At 48.4% G+C, this 18654-nt stretch overlaps 7 protein-coding genes across 7 annotated transcripts; 4 read left to right on the forward strand and 3 right to left on the reverse strand.

Moving 5' to 3' along the window:
• Positions 1–237: 237 nt before the first annotated feature.
• Positions 238–1612, forward strand: BKA55DRAFT_685751 (uncharacterized protein; the record flags this gene model as incomplete). Its single annotated transcript, XM_046198844.1, has 3 exons — positions 238–883; positions 939–1517; positions 1566–1612. 3 exons carry the CDS (start codon positions 238–240, stop codon positions 1610–1612), a joined length of 1272 nt encoding a protein of 423 aa, XP_046054018.1.
• Positions 1613–1699: 87 nt separating this feature from the next.
• On the reverse strand, positions 1700–3299 carry BKA55DRAFT_244538 (uncharacterized protein). The gene has a single exon (XM_046185325.1). It carries the CDS (start codon positions 2890–2892, stop codon positions 1786–1788), a length of 1107 nt encoding a protein of 368 aa, XP_046054019.1. The 5' UTR covers positions 2893–3299; the 3' UTR covers positions 1700–1785.
• A 638-nt stretch (positions 3300–3937) lies between these two features.
• On the forward strand, positions 3938–5024 carry BKA55DRAFT_535220 (putative amidoligase enzyme-domain-containing protein; the record flags this gene model as incomplete). Its single annotated transcript, XM_046189683.1, has 3 exons — positions 3938–4181; positions 4248–4813; positions 4869–5024. The coding sequence occupies 3 exons, from the start codon at positions 3938–3940 to the stop codon at positions 5022–5024; spliced, it is 966 nt and encodes a 321-aa protein (XP_046054020.1).
• A 260-nt stretch (positions 5025–5284) lies between these two features.
• Positions 5285–7886, reverse strand: BKA55DRAFT_558465 (carbamoyl-phosphate synthase L chain, ATP binding domain-containing protein). Its single transcript, XM_046191869.1, has 3 exons — positions 5592–7886; positions 5466–5544; positions 5285–5416 (listed from the first exon to the last, which is right to left on the reverse strand). The coding sequence occupies exons 1-3, from the start codon at positions 7634–7636 to the stop codon at positions 5348–5350; spliced, it is 2193 nt and encodes a 730-aa protein (XP_046054021.1). The 5' UTR covers positions 7637–7886; the 3' UTR covers positions 5285–5347.
• Position 7887: 1 nt separating this feature from the next.
• On the forward strand, positions 7888–9101 carry BKA55DRAFT_558471 (uncharacterized protein). The gene is made up of 3 exons (XM_046191870.1): positions 7888–8195; positions 8256–8430; positions 8491–9101. The coding sequence occupies exons 1-3, from the start codon at positions 8088–8090 to the stop codon at positions 8898–8900; spliced, it is 693 nt and encodes a 230-aa protein (XP_046054022.1). The 5' UTR covers positions 7888–8087; the 3' UTR covers positions 8901–9101.
• Positions 9102–9728: 627 nt separating this feature from the next.
• Positions 9729–11542, reverse strand: BKA55DRAFT_502837 (auxin efflux carrier; the record flags this gene model as incomplete). Its single annotated transcript, XM_046186958.1, has 3 exons — positions 9729–9792; positions 9852–11223; positions 11275–11542. 3 exons carry the CDS (start codon positions 11540–11542, stop codon positions 9729–9731), a joined length of 1704 nt encoding a protein of 567 aa, XP_046054023.1.
• A 4499-nt stretch (positions 11543–16041) lies between these two features.
• Positions 16042–18066, forward strand: BKA55DRAFT_502352 (kinase-like domain-containing protein; the record flags this gene model as incomplete). Its single annotated transcript, XM_046186916.1, has 2 exons — positions 16042–17622; positions 17680–18066. 2 exons carry the CDS (start codon positions 16042–16044, stop codon positions 18064–18066), a joined length of 1968 nt encoding a protein of 655 aa, XP_046054024.1.
• Positions 18067–18654: the final 588 nt, after the last annotated feature.

Below are 18654 nucleotides of genomic sequence, written 5' to 3' on the forward strand. Positions count from 1 at the left end.
AATGTGAGGCTGCGAGTGATGAGTTCTTTTCCATGCAGACTCGACGCCCATTGGCGGTACGCTGTAAGACGACCCTGCCGTGTCGCCTTTGATTCGACTTACCAGACTGATAGAACAAATCTACCGAATCCTTGGTCAACCTCTGGTGCTAAACGATTCGCACGTGCGACACTGACAGACTCACTTTACTCATTGGGCTGTTACTCATAACAACTTTGAACACAGCAATCCGTCATAATGGATCCGGAGACGGCTCGTCATGAAAACAGCCAGAAGCAAGAGGAAGACCATACCACGAAACAAGGATCTCTACAGACCCCAGGACTTAAGGACAAACTGGCCAGCGAGACCCATTTGCGCCGCTTCACGGAGAATGTATTGGACTCCAGGCAGCAGGAGATTGAAAATCGGGAAACAGAAAAGGGCCAGCTTGCAGTAGAGGTGGGAACTCTCAGAAGAGAACTTGCGGTCACTCAGCGGCAGCTCGCAGAGGCTCAAGATCAGATCTTTCGTCTACAGCCTAGGAGAAGAGATATCACAGAGACAGAGGCGAGAGAAGCCTACAAGACCCTAGTTGGGAATGTCCAGCGCTGGGTTGAAAACCGTGCTGCGTATGCGATTGAGGATTTGGAAATTGGCCGCCTTGCTGCCAGGGCATCTTCTCCAGAAGGGCTGCGGCTTGTTTCTCTTCTCAGGGAACAGTCAAGACGATGCTTGAGTGTTACCCAGTCTGACGAATTTCACATCACTGGGGTCATCATGAACTATCTCCACGTTACTCTATTCTCTAAGTCTTTTTATTGTCCGCTCGATGATACGGAGGGCGATGGAACATCGAGATGGCTTGATGAACTCGAGAATACTATGTCCCGACTACCAAGAGGTTTGTCTTTACCTCAAGGCGTGATATATATACCAAGCTGCTAACATCTCACAAGATACAGCTCATTGTAGGGAATGGAGAAGCGAGACTCTGACTGCCTTGACTCACCAACCATCTTTCAGAACGCGCCGGCAAAGATTTCTGAACTTTGTCGTTGACGATCTGACAACTTTACTCTCAATCATTGCCCCGAAAAGTCCTCCCGCTGAACTACATAGTTCTATTCGTCGAAGCATTGTAGAACCCGCAGCAGATCTTGCTCATCAACTCCACCTGGCGCCCAGTCTGTTTTCATTGAAGTGGCCTGCTCGTACAGCTGCGACGAGGTTGGAGGTTTATCAATGCTTGAACCTGGCGACTGGAGGAGCAATGCTTGACTTGAGTGGAACAAAGGCAACTTCTCAAGCGCGCCGCGGTGTCATATATCTCTTTGACATAGCTCCTGGACTTTTCGTCGAAAGAGTTGAGGGTGGTAGAAAGCTCGGGCTGAAAGCGATTGCTAAACCCACAGTTCTCGTCACCAATTCAGGGGGGGATGTTCTCCAAGGCCCAACAATAATGAATTACCTATGGAACAATGCGCCAACTTCTCAGGGAACCAGTCGAAGCTCATCAAGAGCATCAAGTTCAAGGAGTGAGTACAGGCCTTTCCCACACCTTTTTAAGCTCTGACTTGTCTTAGGGCCAGCTGGGTCTGTCATATCGGCATCAAGCAGACAAAGATATTAGTCCTCGTTTTATGGAATTGTGTTCTTGTGAGGCGTAGAAGTCAGCAAACAGAGACAATAGCATTGAGAAGACAAAAACGATAACTGAAGAGAAATAAAACGCATGGATGCGACTTTTATTGTTTGAAGGATATCATATTTGGGTATTTTAAGGAAACTGTGCTAGAATTGCTTTTATCGATACCAATAACCACCATAACCTTCCTGATGAGTAACAATTACTGGTATACTGCGAACTCGACGAGTTGGCCGAGGAGGTAGAGGCGGTGGTGGGGCGCCAACTTCTGATGCAGGCCGCCGCCGACCAGAAACAGGGACCTGTAGAGTGTTTCCGGGATAGTGTGGCGCGAGTGGCCTTGGGGGAAGTGGTGGTGCTGATGACCGTGACTGTGAAGGCCGCCTAAGCCTCTCGGGCATATTCGATGCGGCGTTCCTAGTCAAACGTTGGCCTTGAACCACCTGATGTTGAAGGTGCAGGGGTCTTTGACCAGATGCCCTGTTGTTTGGCGGTGATGATTCTCTCCCCCTGGGAGGAGTTGCTCGCTTGACCTCGCGGGCAGGTTGCTTCGCCTTTTTTGCGGGATTTGGAACTTTCCTCACAACTTTCGGTTTTGGTGGTGTGGTAGCTTTCGTAGGTCCGGTTGCTTCTCTGTCCCCTGAGTTCTGGCCAGTCGTTGCTGGAATGAATGGTCGGACACAGTTGCTAATATAGTCGTTGGTGACCCCTAAGGATGTGGCATCGACAATGCCTGAATTGATTCTGTTGATATACTCCTCCTTTGGCTCGCTATCAACGATGTATCTTGGACTTATGTATACCAAGATGTTCTGTTCCAAGTGTGGCTTGTGGTTGATGGCCTTCCTCTGCCCTTCCCCTTGCTGGGCAAGGACTCGTGCGTGGTCTGGGCCACCATTGTTGACAATCCAAGACACAGGTCGGCGATACAAGGCAGCTTCAGCACGCCGCAGCGTAACAGCCATGTACTTCTTTTGATATGCGTCCTTGGCAACACCTTCATTGATATCGAGACGAGCCTCATCGCGGGGGTTGATTTCATAAACAAGGCCTTCAACCCAATGGCCTTGAGACTCGACAACATTGGCGTATCCACGCTCGTTGATCTGCCAGCGATGATCTGCCAGCTTCCCAGAGCCGATGAATTTGCTTCCAGGGCATCTTCGTTTCATCTGCTGTAAATGAAGATTGCTACCGTAGGCAAAGTAATATTTGGTGAGTGACTGGCCGGTGTCGGCCTGAGCCTCATCTGCAGGTAAATTCATGTTGGAGATCTGTCGGGGGCAGCAAGCTCCGTATATCCGATGGTGAGGTGCAGGAAAAAAAGAGTGTGTATTGTGTGTGTGTATTGCGTTACGTTTCGTTGTGGTAGGAGAATGTGATAGTGAGCTAACGGCGATTAAGATGTGATGTGAATCGGCTCCCTCACATGAGAAAAACAATATCGATCAAGCCAACAATGTCCACGTCGACTTGACTAAAGCATAAACTAACTTACGTACAGTAGCTGTGCTCAGCGCCAGCAGCGCTCAATGGGCGGAGTGGGCTAGGTTGTGCAAGTCACCGACTGGGCCTTATTGTCACATTGGGCAGCAAATGAGTCAGATTTTCACATGAGGAGACGCCAACTCATGGCCAATTGTTGCGTCCCACGTTGGGAAGACTCGCAAGGTACCTGACAAGCGAATTTTGCAGGGTAGACACGGTTACATTTTCGTGAATACCGACTGTCTGGGCCGTTACAATGGCAGGCAAAAATAGGCGTCGTTTGATAGCCTCAGAATATTCAGACGCTACGAGACGGCCCAGCCCGCCTCCATTTCCTTGTTGGGCTCCGTACCGTGGCCCCGGTCTCTCGGCATTCCTCCCCGGAGCCCCCGGCCAGATCCACAACGACAGCTCCCGCCAAACCGTGCATCCGCACCGCCATTCGAGGCCAGAAAGGTTTTTGCTGTACTTAACCTGAAAGCGAGGCGACACTTTTGAGATGTGACAATGACAGCTCATGTTAGGCGAGCGAGCGTGTTACTGACCAAAAGCTGAGAGCCAGCAACTGACAATTCTGTGGTTGTGTTTAGGTCAAGCACGCGGCCGTATCCAAACGTTTTGAACAAGGCACAAGCGTATCAGGAAACGGGTGATCAACTTCATGTAATACGGCTCCCTCTCTGCAGCAAGGTGATAATTCAAAATCCAAGGTGGTTGTCTTATACATCTGCATGGCCAAAACCGCCACCTTCAACCCGATCCCAGCCAACTCGACCATCTTTTTTTTCCGAGTCCCTAAACATTTCTTACGTCTTGTCGATCATGACGGCATCAAAGCTCAGGCATTACAACTTCGGCGTGGAGATCGAGGCTGTGGTGAAGCCTTATGGTGGTGCTGATAGCTTTACCAATGTCGACTGGTATCGACAATTGGCACAGAAGCTACGGAACCGCAACATCGAAGCTGTGCACGATGACTGTTCAAAATACAGCAAACATCCAGAGTACTACGGCGGTAAATGGTTTGTCACTAGAGATGGATCGCTGAAGAGAGAGCGTCCCATGGGTATGTCGTCCCCTTCACCGCGAAACCAGCGGACCGTTTAGTTTGTTCACTAACAGGGGATCCCAGTCTGCATGGAAGTCGTTTCCCCTCGTCTAGATACCAAGCAACATGTCAGTGGCATACTTGGCGACTTTTGGGAAGCCATGCGTGTACACTTCAGTCCCCAGCGCGATATCTCCTGCGGCGGCCACGTCCATGTCACTCCCGTCTCTGGCCAGAACAAGTTCTCCCTACGTGGCCTCAAGAAGATTGCATTTGCATCTGCTGTTTATGAAGAATTTGTCGCAGCTGTCCTCCCCAAAGCTCGTCGAGAAAATCAGTACTGTCGGCCAAACAGCCAAAGCATGGGTTCTGGGTTGCGCGACACACTGATACGATTTGGTAAAAGCAAGGGCTCACTTCTCCAAGTCGCATCAGAGATCAAATCAACGACATCTGAAATGGAATTGTGCTACTATATGCAGGGGAACCGATATGTGCTATGGAACTTCCAGAACATTTTCCCAAATCCCAAGACTGGTAAATGTACTGGCACGGTTGAATTCCGGGGTGGCAACCAATTCTTGAGTACGAAGGGGACACTTGCTTGGGTGGCATTCGTAATGGGATTCATCACATTAGCCCTGGAGGAGGTAAGTTGCTTACACGACGTGCTATGCTCAAGCTCCCTTTTGACATCTCTTTCAGGATCTTCTCAACAAGCTTACTGCGTATACTTCGCCCGACGACCCAAAGTTTCAAGCACGTCTCGAAGACTGGTGGAAACGAATACGCCAAGCGGCTAAGCAATCTAAACTCTCTCGATATCTACCTTTAGAGTACATCAAGATGCACACGAGATAACCATATGGCATGATACTTCTGCCAGGACGACGACAGACCAATCCTCATACCCACCTGGGTTAGGGTATATGTTCTTTGGCTTATTGGGATTGTTTCGGGGTATAGCATGATGCATGATTTCAATTAATGGAGTTATCGGTGTTTAGGCGTACGCATGTTTTTGACATTGCAGATTAGCTCTCGGCATATTTATGAACGGAACAGACCCAAGGACTGGGAAGAGATCATGAGGGGATCAAGTGCATTTCTTTTTAATAGATAGCGTATCATTCAATCTCCTTTAAATAACGCCAAATTCATTACATCATGGTATCCAATATCAATCATGACTCTCCGTCCTTTGTTTCGCCTTCTTCGAATAGTACAAGTACCGTACCAGCCTTGCAAATATCCTGTATTACATTAGATGAGATATCAGAAAGGAATGCCCTGGGAACTTACCCCTTCTTTATGTGCAAGCTTCTTGATTACGCCATCCTGCGGCGACCGAATAATAGTTTCCATCTTCATTGATTCAATTCTGAGAGCCTGTTAGCCTATTTCTGCATATAGGGAATGTGTACTTACACCACAAGCGGTGCTCCCTTTTGCACAGTTTGACCCTCCACTACCTCGTTCTTCAATATCTTGCAGGGCATCGGCGCTGCAACTGAGGCGCTTGACTCCTTGAGCCCAAGAGCCTTCTCGTACCACTTGGGTGGCAGAAGGACAAGATCTGTTTTCACGCCATGCTGGAAAACAGTAACCTTTGTGTCATTGTCTGTGTGTTGAGGGACCACGGACGATTGAATGCGCTCAAGGGGGAAGTATGACTCGAGTTTCATCACTTCACCCTCTGGCTCTGGCTGGCAGGCAATGTTTGTGAACACTTGAGGTGTCTCGTCACCTTTTCGGTGGACAGCAATGTTATAAAGGTTATGACCTGTCTGTGTCACGCTGGCCTCGACGACCTCGCCCTCTTCCTTGCTATACCCATCAAGAATTTTAAAGCTTAGCTTTCGTTCCCCGATGTTGTTGGTCTCGCCAAAGCCAAGTGTCAAGCCATGGGGTCCAGAATTTCGAAGTTCAAAGTTGACCATCCCAAGGGCTGCTTGGGCCACAACTTCATTCTTAATAGGTCGGGGTTTAAAAAGCTCCTCTCGCCACTTGTCGATGAAGCCCGTTTCCACGTCACCAGCCACAAAGGCATCAGTCTCGCAAAGTCGCTTGAGAAATTCGATATTTGTAGCTACACCAACAATTTCGTATGAGCGTAGAACGCTCTCCAATTTGGCGATAGCACGTTCTCTCGTATCGCCTCGTACGATAAGTTTGGCGATCATGCCGTCGTATGCTTCGGAGATCGTATTACCGGATCGAAATCCCCAATCCAGGCGAACATCCTCGTTCTGCAATTCGGTAGGGAGATAAGCCCTCACTAATTTGCCGGAGTCGGGAATAAAGCCCTTTTCAGGATTTTCGGCGTAAATCCGTGCTTCGATGGCGGCGCCCCTCTCGTTCATCTGTGCTTCCACTTCCTCCTGGGAGAGTGGAAGCTTTTCGCCTGCAGCAACTCGGAATTGCCATTCGACTAGATCCAGGCCAGTCACCATCTCAGTGACAGGATGCTCCACCTGTAGTCGAGTGTTCATTTCCATGAAATAGAATTTGTTGGTATCCTTGTCGAGGATAAACTCAACAGTGCCAGCGCCGACATAGCCAACTGCCGACGCTGCTTTTCTTGCCTTGTCCCAGAGATCGTGTCGGGTTGCCAGATCTAGATCTGGAGCTGGAGATTCTTCAAGGATCTTTTGATGCCGACGCTGAACACTGCAATCTCGCTCACCTAGCGCGACGGTATTGCCCCATTTGTCGGCAAATACTTGCACCTCGACGTGCCTTGGTCGAATGATATACTTCTCCACCAGCATGACCTCGCCTCCTTCACCAAATGAGGCCTTGGCTTCGGCACGGGCACTTCTAAGTTGCGTCAAGAACTCCTCCTCGGTCAGGACGATCCGCATTCCCTTGCCTCCACCTCCTCGTACACTCTTTAGAAGCACCGGAAAAGTGATGTTTTTGGCATGCTCCAGGAGTTCTTGCTCGCCCTGGTCTGCTCCATGGTATCCTGGGACGCAGGGAACATTTGCAGCTGTCATAATTTCTTTACTGCGGGCTTTGTGTCCCATATCGGCCATGGCAGTAGCGGGTGGCCCAACAAACACGATACCCTCCTCTTCGCAACGCTCTGCGAACTTGGAGTTTTCGGACAAGAAGCCATAGCCGGGATGGAGTGCCTGGATGCCGTTTTGCTTCGCTAGAGCAATTATTTTCTCACCATCAAGATAGGCGTTTGCAGGGCCTAGCGCCAAAGACTGAAACCCCGAAGAAGCATGCCATGAACCAGCGTCAACATCTGTGTAGACGGTTGTAGCCCGAATGCCAAGGCGCTCAGCAGTCCGGTTGATACGGATGGCAATCTCACCGCGGTTGGCGATAAGGACAGAATTGATGGGTGTGTGCTTTGGTGCAGATTCTGAAGAAGCAGAAGCGCTTGAAGGGGCAGATGTTGAGAGGAATCGAGGGAGGGGCTTCAAAGGAAGTCGACGATTTGCACGAAGTGTGGAACGCATGATGAGCGATGGGGTTAATGAAGCGCCCAGTATGAAATCAAGGAGCAGTATGCAGCTTGACAGAAGTTCAAAATGATTCTCACTGACATAAATAAGGAGAGAAACCGACTGTAAATCTCCGTCCCGGATGATGAGCCGTCCCTAATGCCGTGAATGTGCTATGCCGTCGGCTTTGAAGGTTCAAGTCGGCAAGGACAGACGTGACCGTGAGGAGCCGCAAGTAACCGGTACCTAGGTACCTTCCCCAGACGGCAAATTTAGAAGCTTAGCTCGAATGAACTCTGGGGAAAGCACGCTCAGTGTCATTACGTCACATTCCCTCGATTCTGTGTGACTAAGCCGATGCTGTGACCGGGATTTGCGGAACGTACCGTGCAGCAAAGCTGCCCTGGAGCCCCTCCATTATCTCAAGGTATCTCAGCATCATCAATCATCATTCAGCCATTATATCATGGATCAAATACCTCTCAACTCCGAAGCCTCTCAGGGCGATACCCACAAACAAACGACCTCGACGCTTCCGCCGGATGTTGTACAATGCCTGGACAACGCTCGATTTGTAGACTTTCCCCGCACCACCAACATCCCATCGCAGATCAAAGGCTGACAATCGATATAGCTTCATTTGGCAACATGCACGGATAACGTGCCGCACGTCTCTCTAATGAATTACACATATCTTCCCTCGTCACCTTACTCTAATTACCCCGTCATCATCATGACAACGAACCCGGCATCACGGAAGACCACCAACTTGGTTGCCAACCCCAATGTATCCCTTCTTGTCCACGATTGTAAGTCGCGTCTTCATGTTCGAGACTGGTGGACTCCAAACATACTGACCATCTTTTCAGGGGTCTCCCATCGACCACCTACTCACGGCCGCCGACCGTCTGGTGGCTCTCCTGGCCCAGAGCACCGATCGAGTCTCGCTTCACTCCTCTTGAACCTCAATACCTCAGCACTTTCTAGCATCAGTGCGACCATAGGAGGCGCCGCTCGTCTAGTGCCTAGCGGAACAGAGGAGGAAAAATATTATCGCGAGCAGCATCTGGAGAACAATACTTTCGATGAGTCCGCAGCCCAGCCTTTCCAGCGGGACAATGGACCTGTTGAGGATGGAGGTCGCAACTGCTTTGTAGCTGGTGAGGAAGTCAGAGTTGTTTCGGTCGATATCAAGGACGTACGCATCAGTGACTGGAAGGGCACCGTGAGAGACTGGGCAATCGTCCCAGAAGGTAACCTGGTCAATGGAACCCAGTGAGAATGATTATATTACAGCCGGCACATCCTTGGCCAGAGCCTCATTATTGTACTTTAGCAATCGGTTTCGAAGATGCAGTACAAGCTGCCTTGTTCGTCTAAACAATCCAATATGAGAATATTATATTTCAATATCAAAATACCAATCTAGCAGCACAAAAGGTGAAGCCAAAGGCACGCAAGCAAGATAACACAATAAGAGTTTTTTAGGTTTTTTTTTTTTTTATAAAAAAAAAAAAAAAAAAAAAAAACACAACACAACACAACACAACACAACACAACACAACACAACACAACACAACACAACACAATATAAGGCGTCATACACTACGCCAAAAAAAACACAATAACCTAAATATTAAGTCTCAGCAGATCACACAGCAGCTGCCTTGAACCTTAAGATCCAATAGATTGGATCAGGTCGCAAGACAACGCAGTGGGATAAACACAAATTGAGGATAAACACAGTTGAATAACACTTGGGGAGAATATTATATATTTCGATCATTCGCAAGACCCAGGTATTCCAGACAAAGTACTAGCTAGATCAACTCCTATAGACCAGTGCCGTTGTCACAGAACGAAACAAAAGCAGACAAAAAACGCTCGATTCATATCGCTCTTCCCCCAGGCAGGGTTTTGTGAACCCTCGGATTGCCGCAAGGCCATACCACTGTAAGGTTTCCCCAATGCCAATCAATTCCAGCCACCCAACGCCGTTGCAGACAAACAACTGTAAAGACAGATCAAATAAACTCGACAAATAGCATTTGACGCATGAACAACATGGTCAGTTCACTTCTCCGTCTAGTGTATGTAGGCAGGCGCATCACCGAGCCCACTCAACAACCTCGAGGGCCATCATTACCAAAATAAGAGTAGAGGGAAGAATCCTGCATACGTTAGCGCAATTCGGGATAAATTACACCGAGTATCAGGTGTCATGACTTACCAGATGACATAGCTCTGGAACAAAATTCTGCCCATTGTCTTCTCAAATACACTGTTGATTTGGCAGATTTGAGCGAGCTGAAGCGCGCTGGGCGCTCCCGTGAGCAAGAAACAAACAATAACAAAGATTGGATCGTCAAGAATGCTAACGGGTACGTATTTGGCCATAAGCGCAAGCATAGGAGCCATGATGGCAGTTGGTAGAACCATACGGCAAAGAAGGGAGGCAATGAGAAGTTTGTTGCCGATGCGCTCTTCCTCAGGGTCTAAAGCCTCATCCTTAGCCATGGTATTACGAGCAAGATTAGCGCCAAGAACAACGAGGATCAGTGGGACAGCGACATCTCCACTAGAGCGAACAGCGTTGGTCACACTATTCTGGACGAAGGAGCCCTCCTCAAAGAAGAGTCGTTGAAGAGCCGGAATAGAGGCGACGAGGATAGCAATCAGCATAGCCCAGAGAGGGGGGTTCATGAATTCCCAGATAAAGTTGTTCAATTTCCCAGCCATACGCTTCGTAAATTTCAAAGAAGACTTGACAAGAGCTGGAGACTTCTGGTACCAGTTGCTGAGGGCTTGGGATGTTGCCTTTCCAAGACGGATGAAAGGCGATTTGATAGCAGACTTAGTACGGTCCGCAATGCCAGTGGGCTCATCCTGATCCTCCAATGCCGGGACACGGGGGAAGGAATCCATGCCACCTTCATTTCCATTAAGGGGAGCAACAACATCCGTTTGTTCTTGGCTGTTCTTAAAATGCGGCTTTTTGGGCAGAAATTCGTCATCGCTAGAGACTGCCAGTGAAACTTTGGAGGCATTCGCAACAGGTGTACGACCAGCAGGATCATAGTTTTGCGAGTCGATGCTGTGGTTGTCCCCCTCGTCCTCTGTTTCTCCGTCAAGGCCATCAATCAGAGGCGCAGTCTGGTAGTCATCATGATTCTCATCATCGTGATAACGCTGGCCTTCCTCGGCAATTTCCTCGCGGTACTCGGGATATTTATCCTTAGGGGCAAGAAGGACATGGTAGCCCCAACTCCAGCGGACGAGTTGACCAAGCTGCTGGAAGATAAGGAGGTAAAGGATACCACGCGCGCCAACTTCGTCATCGTTATCGCCTGGAACTTTGTCCCAATGAAGACCCTTCAGCGTTTGAGAGAGCGACAAGACAAGGGAGATAGGTAACGAGTTGGAGTTTCCGAAAACACCCATCGCTGTAACGAAGTTGGATGCCCGTCTGTTGAATCGGAACAACTTTGCGACGACATATGATACAACCCATGATACAAACGTTTGGACGACGAAGATGACCGGTATGATAGCGAGATCGGATAACTTCTCAGCGTTAAGTTGGGAGGCGAGCTTAGTGAAGACTGTAGCGGTATTAGTAGACAGTATCGGTTCAAAGCGAAACGAGAACATACTCAAGCATGGTGTGAATAGCATCACATTTAGATTAGCCAAGAATTTCTGCTTCTCGGCATCGAAGTGGCCAAGTCGCGCAACGATGTAGCCAGGTAGACTGACACATACTACTTCAAGGACAGCCTCGAACACGAGAAGACAAAGATGCCCGATCGATGGGTGCGATTCATGGGTGTTGGCGAGTGTTTGTAAGGGCAATTCATATGCATCTTGCGCAAGCTGCGTCAGCCGAAACGACGGAACCGAAAATGATTTCCAAGAAGCCATCAAATATCAGCAATGCAGGCTGTTGTCGTTGTTTTTGGGGTAGAATTAAGGATCGGCGCGAATCGGGGAGTTCCTTGATGCTGCTTCTCTCGGCGCGCGCGCGCACGTGGATATGAGACGACTGATAAGGTTCTGTCTGAACAGAATTGCACAAAAGCTGAGCGCGCAAAAGAAAAAAAAATATCGTCTGAAGGTTTGCGTTGAAATAAGTGAAGGCAATGCCTCTTAATTGTCTCAATTGATTGTGTCGTGGGATATTAGGGAGAAGAAAGTTAAAAGATACCTGGGTAGTGATGGCGAAATCTAATGAAGGAGAACGCAGTGCGAGTGGGTTCTTTTTTGGGGCGAGGCGGCGGTGCCGTTGGGAAGTAGAGCAAGTTTAGAGAACGACGCACATTGAAACCTCCTCCATCATCGATTGATAACTCGAGCTAGATATAAGCTATGACAAAAGCCCCATTAAACTGCCTTGTTTAGGCACCATCTACATCTAAACATCTCACTCTGGTTACCTCAATATGGGGCTTCAGCTCCTTGAGGAACTCTCTGTCTCATCACGATTCACCTGCAACGCTGTCGCTGGCGCGGTACAACCACTCTAGCACCTTGTGCCAGCACCCTGATTGAGGTAACCCAACCATCCAGACCCATGCCTTGGAGAAGATGCTGGCCATTGAAACCCGCCCATGTGTGCTGTGGCGCAGGGCCAGTCCAAAGCCAGGGTTTAGTAGAATCTCACCTCCAGCTCGGAACGGGAGTTACTTAACAATGCCGCGTGGCATGAGAGGCGTAAGAGGCAATTTGTTCGTCGATACATGCTCCCTTTGCACGTATCCAGAAACGATTTCTGCAGAGGAGCCATAAATAGTGCCTCCTTTGTATCATCGAGCAAACAAATGGATTGCCCCTGTTGTGTGATAGCCCGGAGCACGAAACAAACAACAGCAAGCGATTCTCAAAAGCGCAGATCCCATCGTCAGACGTCTCAAAATTGTTTAAGCCTCCGTGGCTTCACTACCGAGTAGGAAACGATCCCGCTTACAGGGGTTGTTGATAGGAGTGATCTTCAGGCGGGCGACGCACGATTGTATTAACCATGGCGCCAATCTTTCGTCATGGTGCTATGAGGCACGTTTCCTATCCCTCCACGCTGAGAGGCTGGAGGGTCAGGCCAAGAAAGACGCGGAGCAAAATTGCAGCCCATCACGTCTCGTCGTTGACATAGGTAACTGCAACGAGGCTGTGTCACTGGCGATCGCATCGTAACAGTTGTATGGTATGTACACTGATATCAGAGGCAAAATCTATTGATCGCGTAGTCGGTCACGCGAGGATTTATGAGATCAAACCTGACGTTATGCAGCCAAGATTATCGGGAGCAAGCAAGTGCTGTGCTGAATTCGTGGAAGTTTGCTACGACAGTTCGACTTTTTGCCATCCAATGCTTCCAGAGTCTACGTACTAACTTACTGATGTTACTTAGGTAGTTCCTACCTTGGGTGTATAACAAACGGTCTAGCATCTTCAGTCAGCTTACAAACGCGTACCTCGAAGACCTTTGGATATTCAGACAGGGTTTCAGACTCGATTTTGACTGTATAATGATCTTAATCATCGCTATTTTTATTTCAGGGGAAACTTTACTGCAGCTAGTGTTTTGTTAGCGTTCTTGTGTCGGTACATCGAAGAGTTGCAATGATCCAGGGTTGCTGGTGACTTTAAAAGGGCCCGTATCATAAAGGTTTCGAGGAGCTATTCGAACAGACCTTTATTTACGTTGCAAATTTAGAGTTTAATACTATTGTATGACCTGCATGGATCGCCCGTGTTTCAAATCATGCGAAGGTGAGTTGGGTATAATCGCAACTCGAAAAATCGTCGACTTTTTCCTTCCCCAGAATCTTGAATCTAATTCAAGTTTGGTCAGAATGTTCATCGGAAGTTATTCAAGTTCTGATATCTTTCTCTGCGCTTTGAGGTAGAGGTCTCTCAGCTCATTGCTATCTCAGATATGGAAGAAGACGGATGATAATTACTTCACTAGGTGCTCTCAGATTATCCCATCATGTAACAATCCATAGGAGCCTTCCATCCCGGTGAAGTATGTGTGCCACGTGGAAAGCAAGGTTTGGTTCATGAAAGGATATGGTGATGAGTGCTACGTATTTGCCTCGTTGAGCTACCTACAGCATCGCTTGTGGTCCCAACCTCCCCAAGTTAGTGTGCATGCAGAGTATCGGTGAAGCTCATGTTACATGAGTGCACTTTGGAAGCTATTCGGTGAATTCCAACCTGCTTTTCTTTCATAATCAGCCAAAGTCCCGGTAATAACGTCAGCCTCTACGAAACCAACACCATTTTATTGGTTATCGAGGAGGAATCTACCTAAGTAGGGACCTAGGTTATCGATCAAGTTTGTGACGTATTTGTCATTTTGTCTTGGATACTATCTCAAGCCAGTTAGAAGCCGCAGCTAGCGCAGGGAACGATGCTTTTCTCGATACTGATAGGATTAACGGCGAACATCTGGTTCAAGTATATGGTTCAACTTCAGCATCTTGGCGGTTGATTCCTGGTCGAAAACGCGTATTGATGTCCCCATATACAGGTAAAGGTGAGGTATCTTGATACTTACCTTAGGCAGGGTAGGTACCTAGGTAGGTAGGTATAGTAGCTATCCTGGGCCACAGACAACGGAAAGGTCTACACAGGGTGACTTGGTATTTTCGATGTGCCATCAGGGATTTATAAATACCTAGTAGCTACCTTTGTAGTTGTTGATTTTAAGGTGTTTAATAAGAGGATGCAGACGACCACAAGCCCTCCAACAGCATACGTCTTGCATGTGCATGTTGGATAGAGTATTCATATGCTTGTGTATTATTGTCGCCTTTGACGCTCTTTACTTTTTGGTACAGATGTGAGTCTCCACATCGAACCAAGGTATGACATTGACCACATTAACGTCATCGGTGACAGCTCTCCATCGACGATGGCGTCGCAAATTGCAAAAATCAAGGACAACCTGTGCACAGAGCCTTGAAATTCATTATCAATTTAATATTGCATATTGCTTCTATTTGAGGTATAATATCAAAAGAGGCCTTAATATTGACAGTGATATAAAATGCTGTCATCATGACGCCAATAGGCATGTTCCATTTTATTTTGATAGACTTCCAACATCACCTATGATAGAATTTTGGTACAATTTCTGGTAAAGTGATGTTAGCGCATATTTATGCCCTGTAAGATGGGTCCCTGTAGCGCTGCCACAGGGAACTCCTTCAATTGCTAGGCAATATGTCACTGAATGATCCATTAGGTTGGGTCAGTTCCCGGGCATGAATGGCTGGCCGGGTTGGCCCCTGAAGACGGGATTTTCAGTGGCATTATATCCAAGCCAGACGGGAGCACTCCGTTGTGTGCCACGACCTGATTTTGCTGGTTCAAAACCGCCACACCATAATCGTTCCATGTTCTGTCTAAAACTCCATATCACCAGCATCCTCAGCCTCCCCGTTTACCACAGATACCGCCTGTGCCTACCTTAGCTTATCAAAGTACTGCCTCGCAGGGTTGCTCATACCAGCTTGATCTGTCGATTTGTACAATTCATTAGCACTTTCTCTCCTCCTTCCCGTTACTTTTCTGTTTGTCTGCAGAGCCTTTGACCCCGCATCCAGCCATTGCCCATCATACTACTACGTTGGTGCATGTGGTATCTACCTTACCTACTCAAGAACTGAAAGAAACACTTCATCACTTTTTCTTGATCGCAGCCAGACGCTTCCTCCGGTATGTGTGTATACAGCCTTGAGATTATCCTCATATCCTTGAGTACCATGTACTTGCCACAACAAGCTCTGAGAAGCACATTTCTTATTCTAACAACTTTTGTCGCAGTTATCAATTGAACTTCCAATATTTTGTATGGGGCCTGTGAGCTTTCATATTTATCACTTCCGTTCAGCGAATCTGGGAGCCTAGGTATACTTGAAAGGACTTCAACGTGAAGCTTTCCATGTTGTCATACTGTACTGTGGCCACATATCGATTGCAACATAGCACAAAACAAGCCCCTTTCAAAGCCATCAATCCCGATATCAACGTTATCAGGACTTGCGTTTATTTTGGCTCATTCGTTACCCCCAGGCTGTTGTAGCTCTTCTTTCCCAACTACGAGAGGCCCTAGTCGTTGAGCCGTACTAGAGTTCCAAAGGCCTAGACCGCCCGCTGCTTGACTCCATTTAGCTCCGAAAGAATCGCACCATCTATTTCCCCTCCATCGCTCCTTCTTGTACCCATCTAATCGATCGCGTCCCGTCTCCCGATCGATAGCTCCCCGCGGTATTGTCAGGATATTCGCCGTTATTTCCACGCCGCTCTGAATTTTCTGACCAGTATTTCTCTTCCTGCCACTCTCTGACCTGTTCAACGAAATAACCAGAAGAACTAGCCTTTCTCTACCTTGATTCCATCAACACACCTCATATCCCATGTCCGCCTCCGACTCGATCCCGGCCACGCCGGAGGACTGGAAAGATTTGTCAACACCTGCATCTCCAGGCTCTGAAGATTCGTCAGAACCCAGTACGCCGCTCGAATCTCCCGGTCATGATAGCCCCAGTGAGCCTCCTCGAAGAGTGCCATCTCTACGCTCCGTCTCCGATCCTCGTAACATGAACCCGAACTCAACTGCTATGGGTGTTTTGGGCATGGCCAGACGCCCTGTGCAAACATCCTCCAGTTTTGCTGGAAGTAGTAGTGCCTCAGTGGAAAACAGTATAATGGCCAAAGCCCGAGCATTGCATCAACAACGCATGCAGAAGGGCATGTCTCCCGCTGGAAACCCCGGAACACCTTCGGGGTCGTCGCCTACGGCCAGCGTCGCTAACGGATTCCCTGCCAACCTGCGAATGCCGCCCAATATGCAACGACCGCACGCACCCCATGTCAATTCAGCTCCTGCGATAACGAAGCCCTCGCTGAGTGAGAGAAGGGCCAAGATGGGCGGCGGCATGGGCATGAAGCTGTCTGATATGGGTGGACCTAGCCCTGTCACCGCCACTGGTAAGAAACGGGGGCCTCCTGGAAAGCTTTCTGATATCACAGGTGATGCACCAAGTAGTCAACAACCCAACGGAACAGGCGGTGGTCAAGGGTCAAAAATGGACGATTTCAAGAAATACATCGACACGGAGAAGGGCTGGGTGACCTTTGATGGCGCTGCCACAATCACACGGACAGGTGTCAACTTTGCCAATGGCCAAACCTTCAGCATATCTCTTGACGAAGTTGAAGTCTTGACCGAGCTGGGTAAAGGAAACTATGGAACAGTCTACAAGGTCAAGCATGCCAAGCGACGAGTCCCTCGCTTCGGACAAGGCCTCTCGAGAAAGCCCCTTCCTGTTCAGTATTCGCAGTCGGACCCTTCTCCCATTAGATCTGCGGAAGACTACGCCGAAGGCTCACCAGACACGACCGACGGTACAACGGGCACAGTCATGGCGATGAAAGAAATGCGCCTGGAACTCGACGACGCCAAATTCACAACCATTCTGAAAGAGCTTGTCATCTTACACGAGTGTGTTTCTCCCTATATCATCGACTTTTACGGCGCCTTCTTCCAGGAGGGTGCTGTCTACATGTGCATTGAGTATATGGATGGCGGTTCCATCGATAAGCTGTATAATGGTGGAATCCCTGAGAACGTTCTTCGAAAAATCACATACTCTACAGTGATGGGTCTCAAATCTCTGAAAGAGGAGCATAGCATTATTCATCGCGATGTCAAACCGACAAACATCTTGGTCAATACACGCGGCCAGGTTAAAATTTGCGATTTTGGTGTCAGTGGTAATCTGGTAGCCAGTATAGCGCGAACCAACATCGGCTGTCAGAGCTATATGGCCCCCGAAAGAATCTCTGGTGGTGGCTTCGCACAAGCTGGTAATTCCGATGGGTCGTACAGCGTTCAGAGCGATGTCTGGAGTTTGGGCCTGACCATCATCGAGTGTGCTAAGGGCGCTTATCCTTACCCACCAGAGGTATCTTCTACTATTTTCAGCCAACTGAGTGTAGGCGCTCCCTTCTTTTGATTTAAGCCACAGCCATGGATTACTAACATGTTACAGGCTATTGTCGAAGGCGAACCACCTGCAATGCCAGAGGACACTTACTCAGACACGGCCAAGGATTTTGTGAAAAGCTGTCTTCACAAGATTCCTATGAAGCGGCCAACCTACGCCATGCTATTGAAACACCCATGGCTCATCGAATTTACAAAGCCTCAAACAATTACGGAAGAAGCTGAGGAGGGTGACGGGGTTGATACGGTCGCGGAGGCTGTTGGTAAAATTGATTTGAATTCATCAACTGCAGATACTGAAGTGGCAGATTGGGTCAATGGCGTCCTACAACGGGAGAAAGATGGCCTGAAGGAGGACGGACCCTTGAAACCAGCACTACACAACGCGCCGCTTGACAGCGTCAGTCCTATGGCAAGCCCAAAGGATGCATGAAAGGTTGAAAAGCCGGTACGGCCCAATTTTACCTTTCTCGAGGGGAATGAGTCGGGCTCCTAGGAAACCAGCCAACAGAGCAGGTATCTAGTTGGCTACACGACTATGGATATGATAAGCATCTGCTCAACCGATGCGACGGCTATTTCCAACGTGTCGACCTTTTATCATCACCAGTAACACAACACAAAGTCCCCAGGCATCAGCATGTGTAACTTGAATCGTTTTGACCTTCTTTTTCTGCATTTCTTGGAGAACACTCCTGTACACGCTTTGGGATGGGTTTAGACAAATTCGGGTCGGATTTTGGCATTTGTTTTTCGGAAGCACAAAATTGGGCGAATGGCACCAAGTTGGAAAACGAACCAGGATAGCATGTTGTTTTTTCATTTCATGTACATGAGGGAAAAGGAAAGCGGCGAACAACACAGGATAAAAGAGAGGGCTTTGGAGGTGACTTCGGACTTCAATCGCTTAACGAGAGTTAGGATAGGGGAAATACGCATTTCAAGGTTTGGCGAACGGACGAATAACGTCAATATGGTACATGCATAATGATTTGAACTTTGTAGTATGAGATAACTCGTC

The sequence above is a fragment of the Fusarium redolens genome (genome assembly GCF_020744475.1).
Source record: "Fusarium redolens strain MPI-CAGE-AT-0023 chromosome Unknown BKA55scaffold_3, whole genome shotgun sequence".
Classification (NCBI taxonomy): domain Eukaryota; kingdom Fungi; phylum Ascomycota; class Sordariomycetes; order Hypocreales; family Nectriaceae; genus Fusarium; species Fusarium redolens.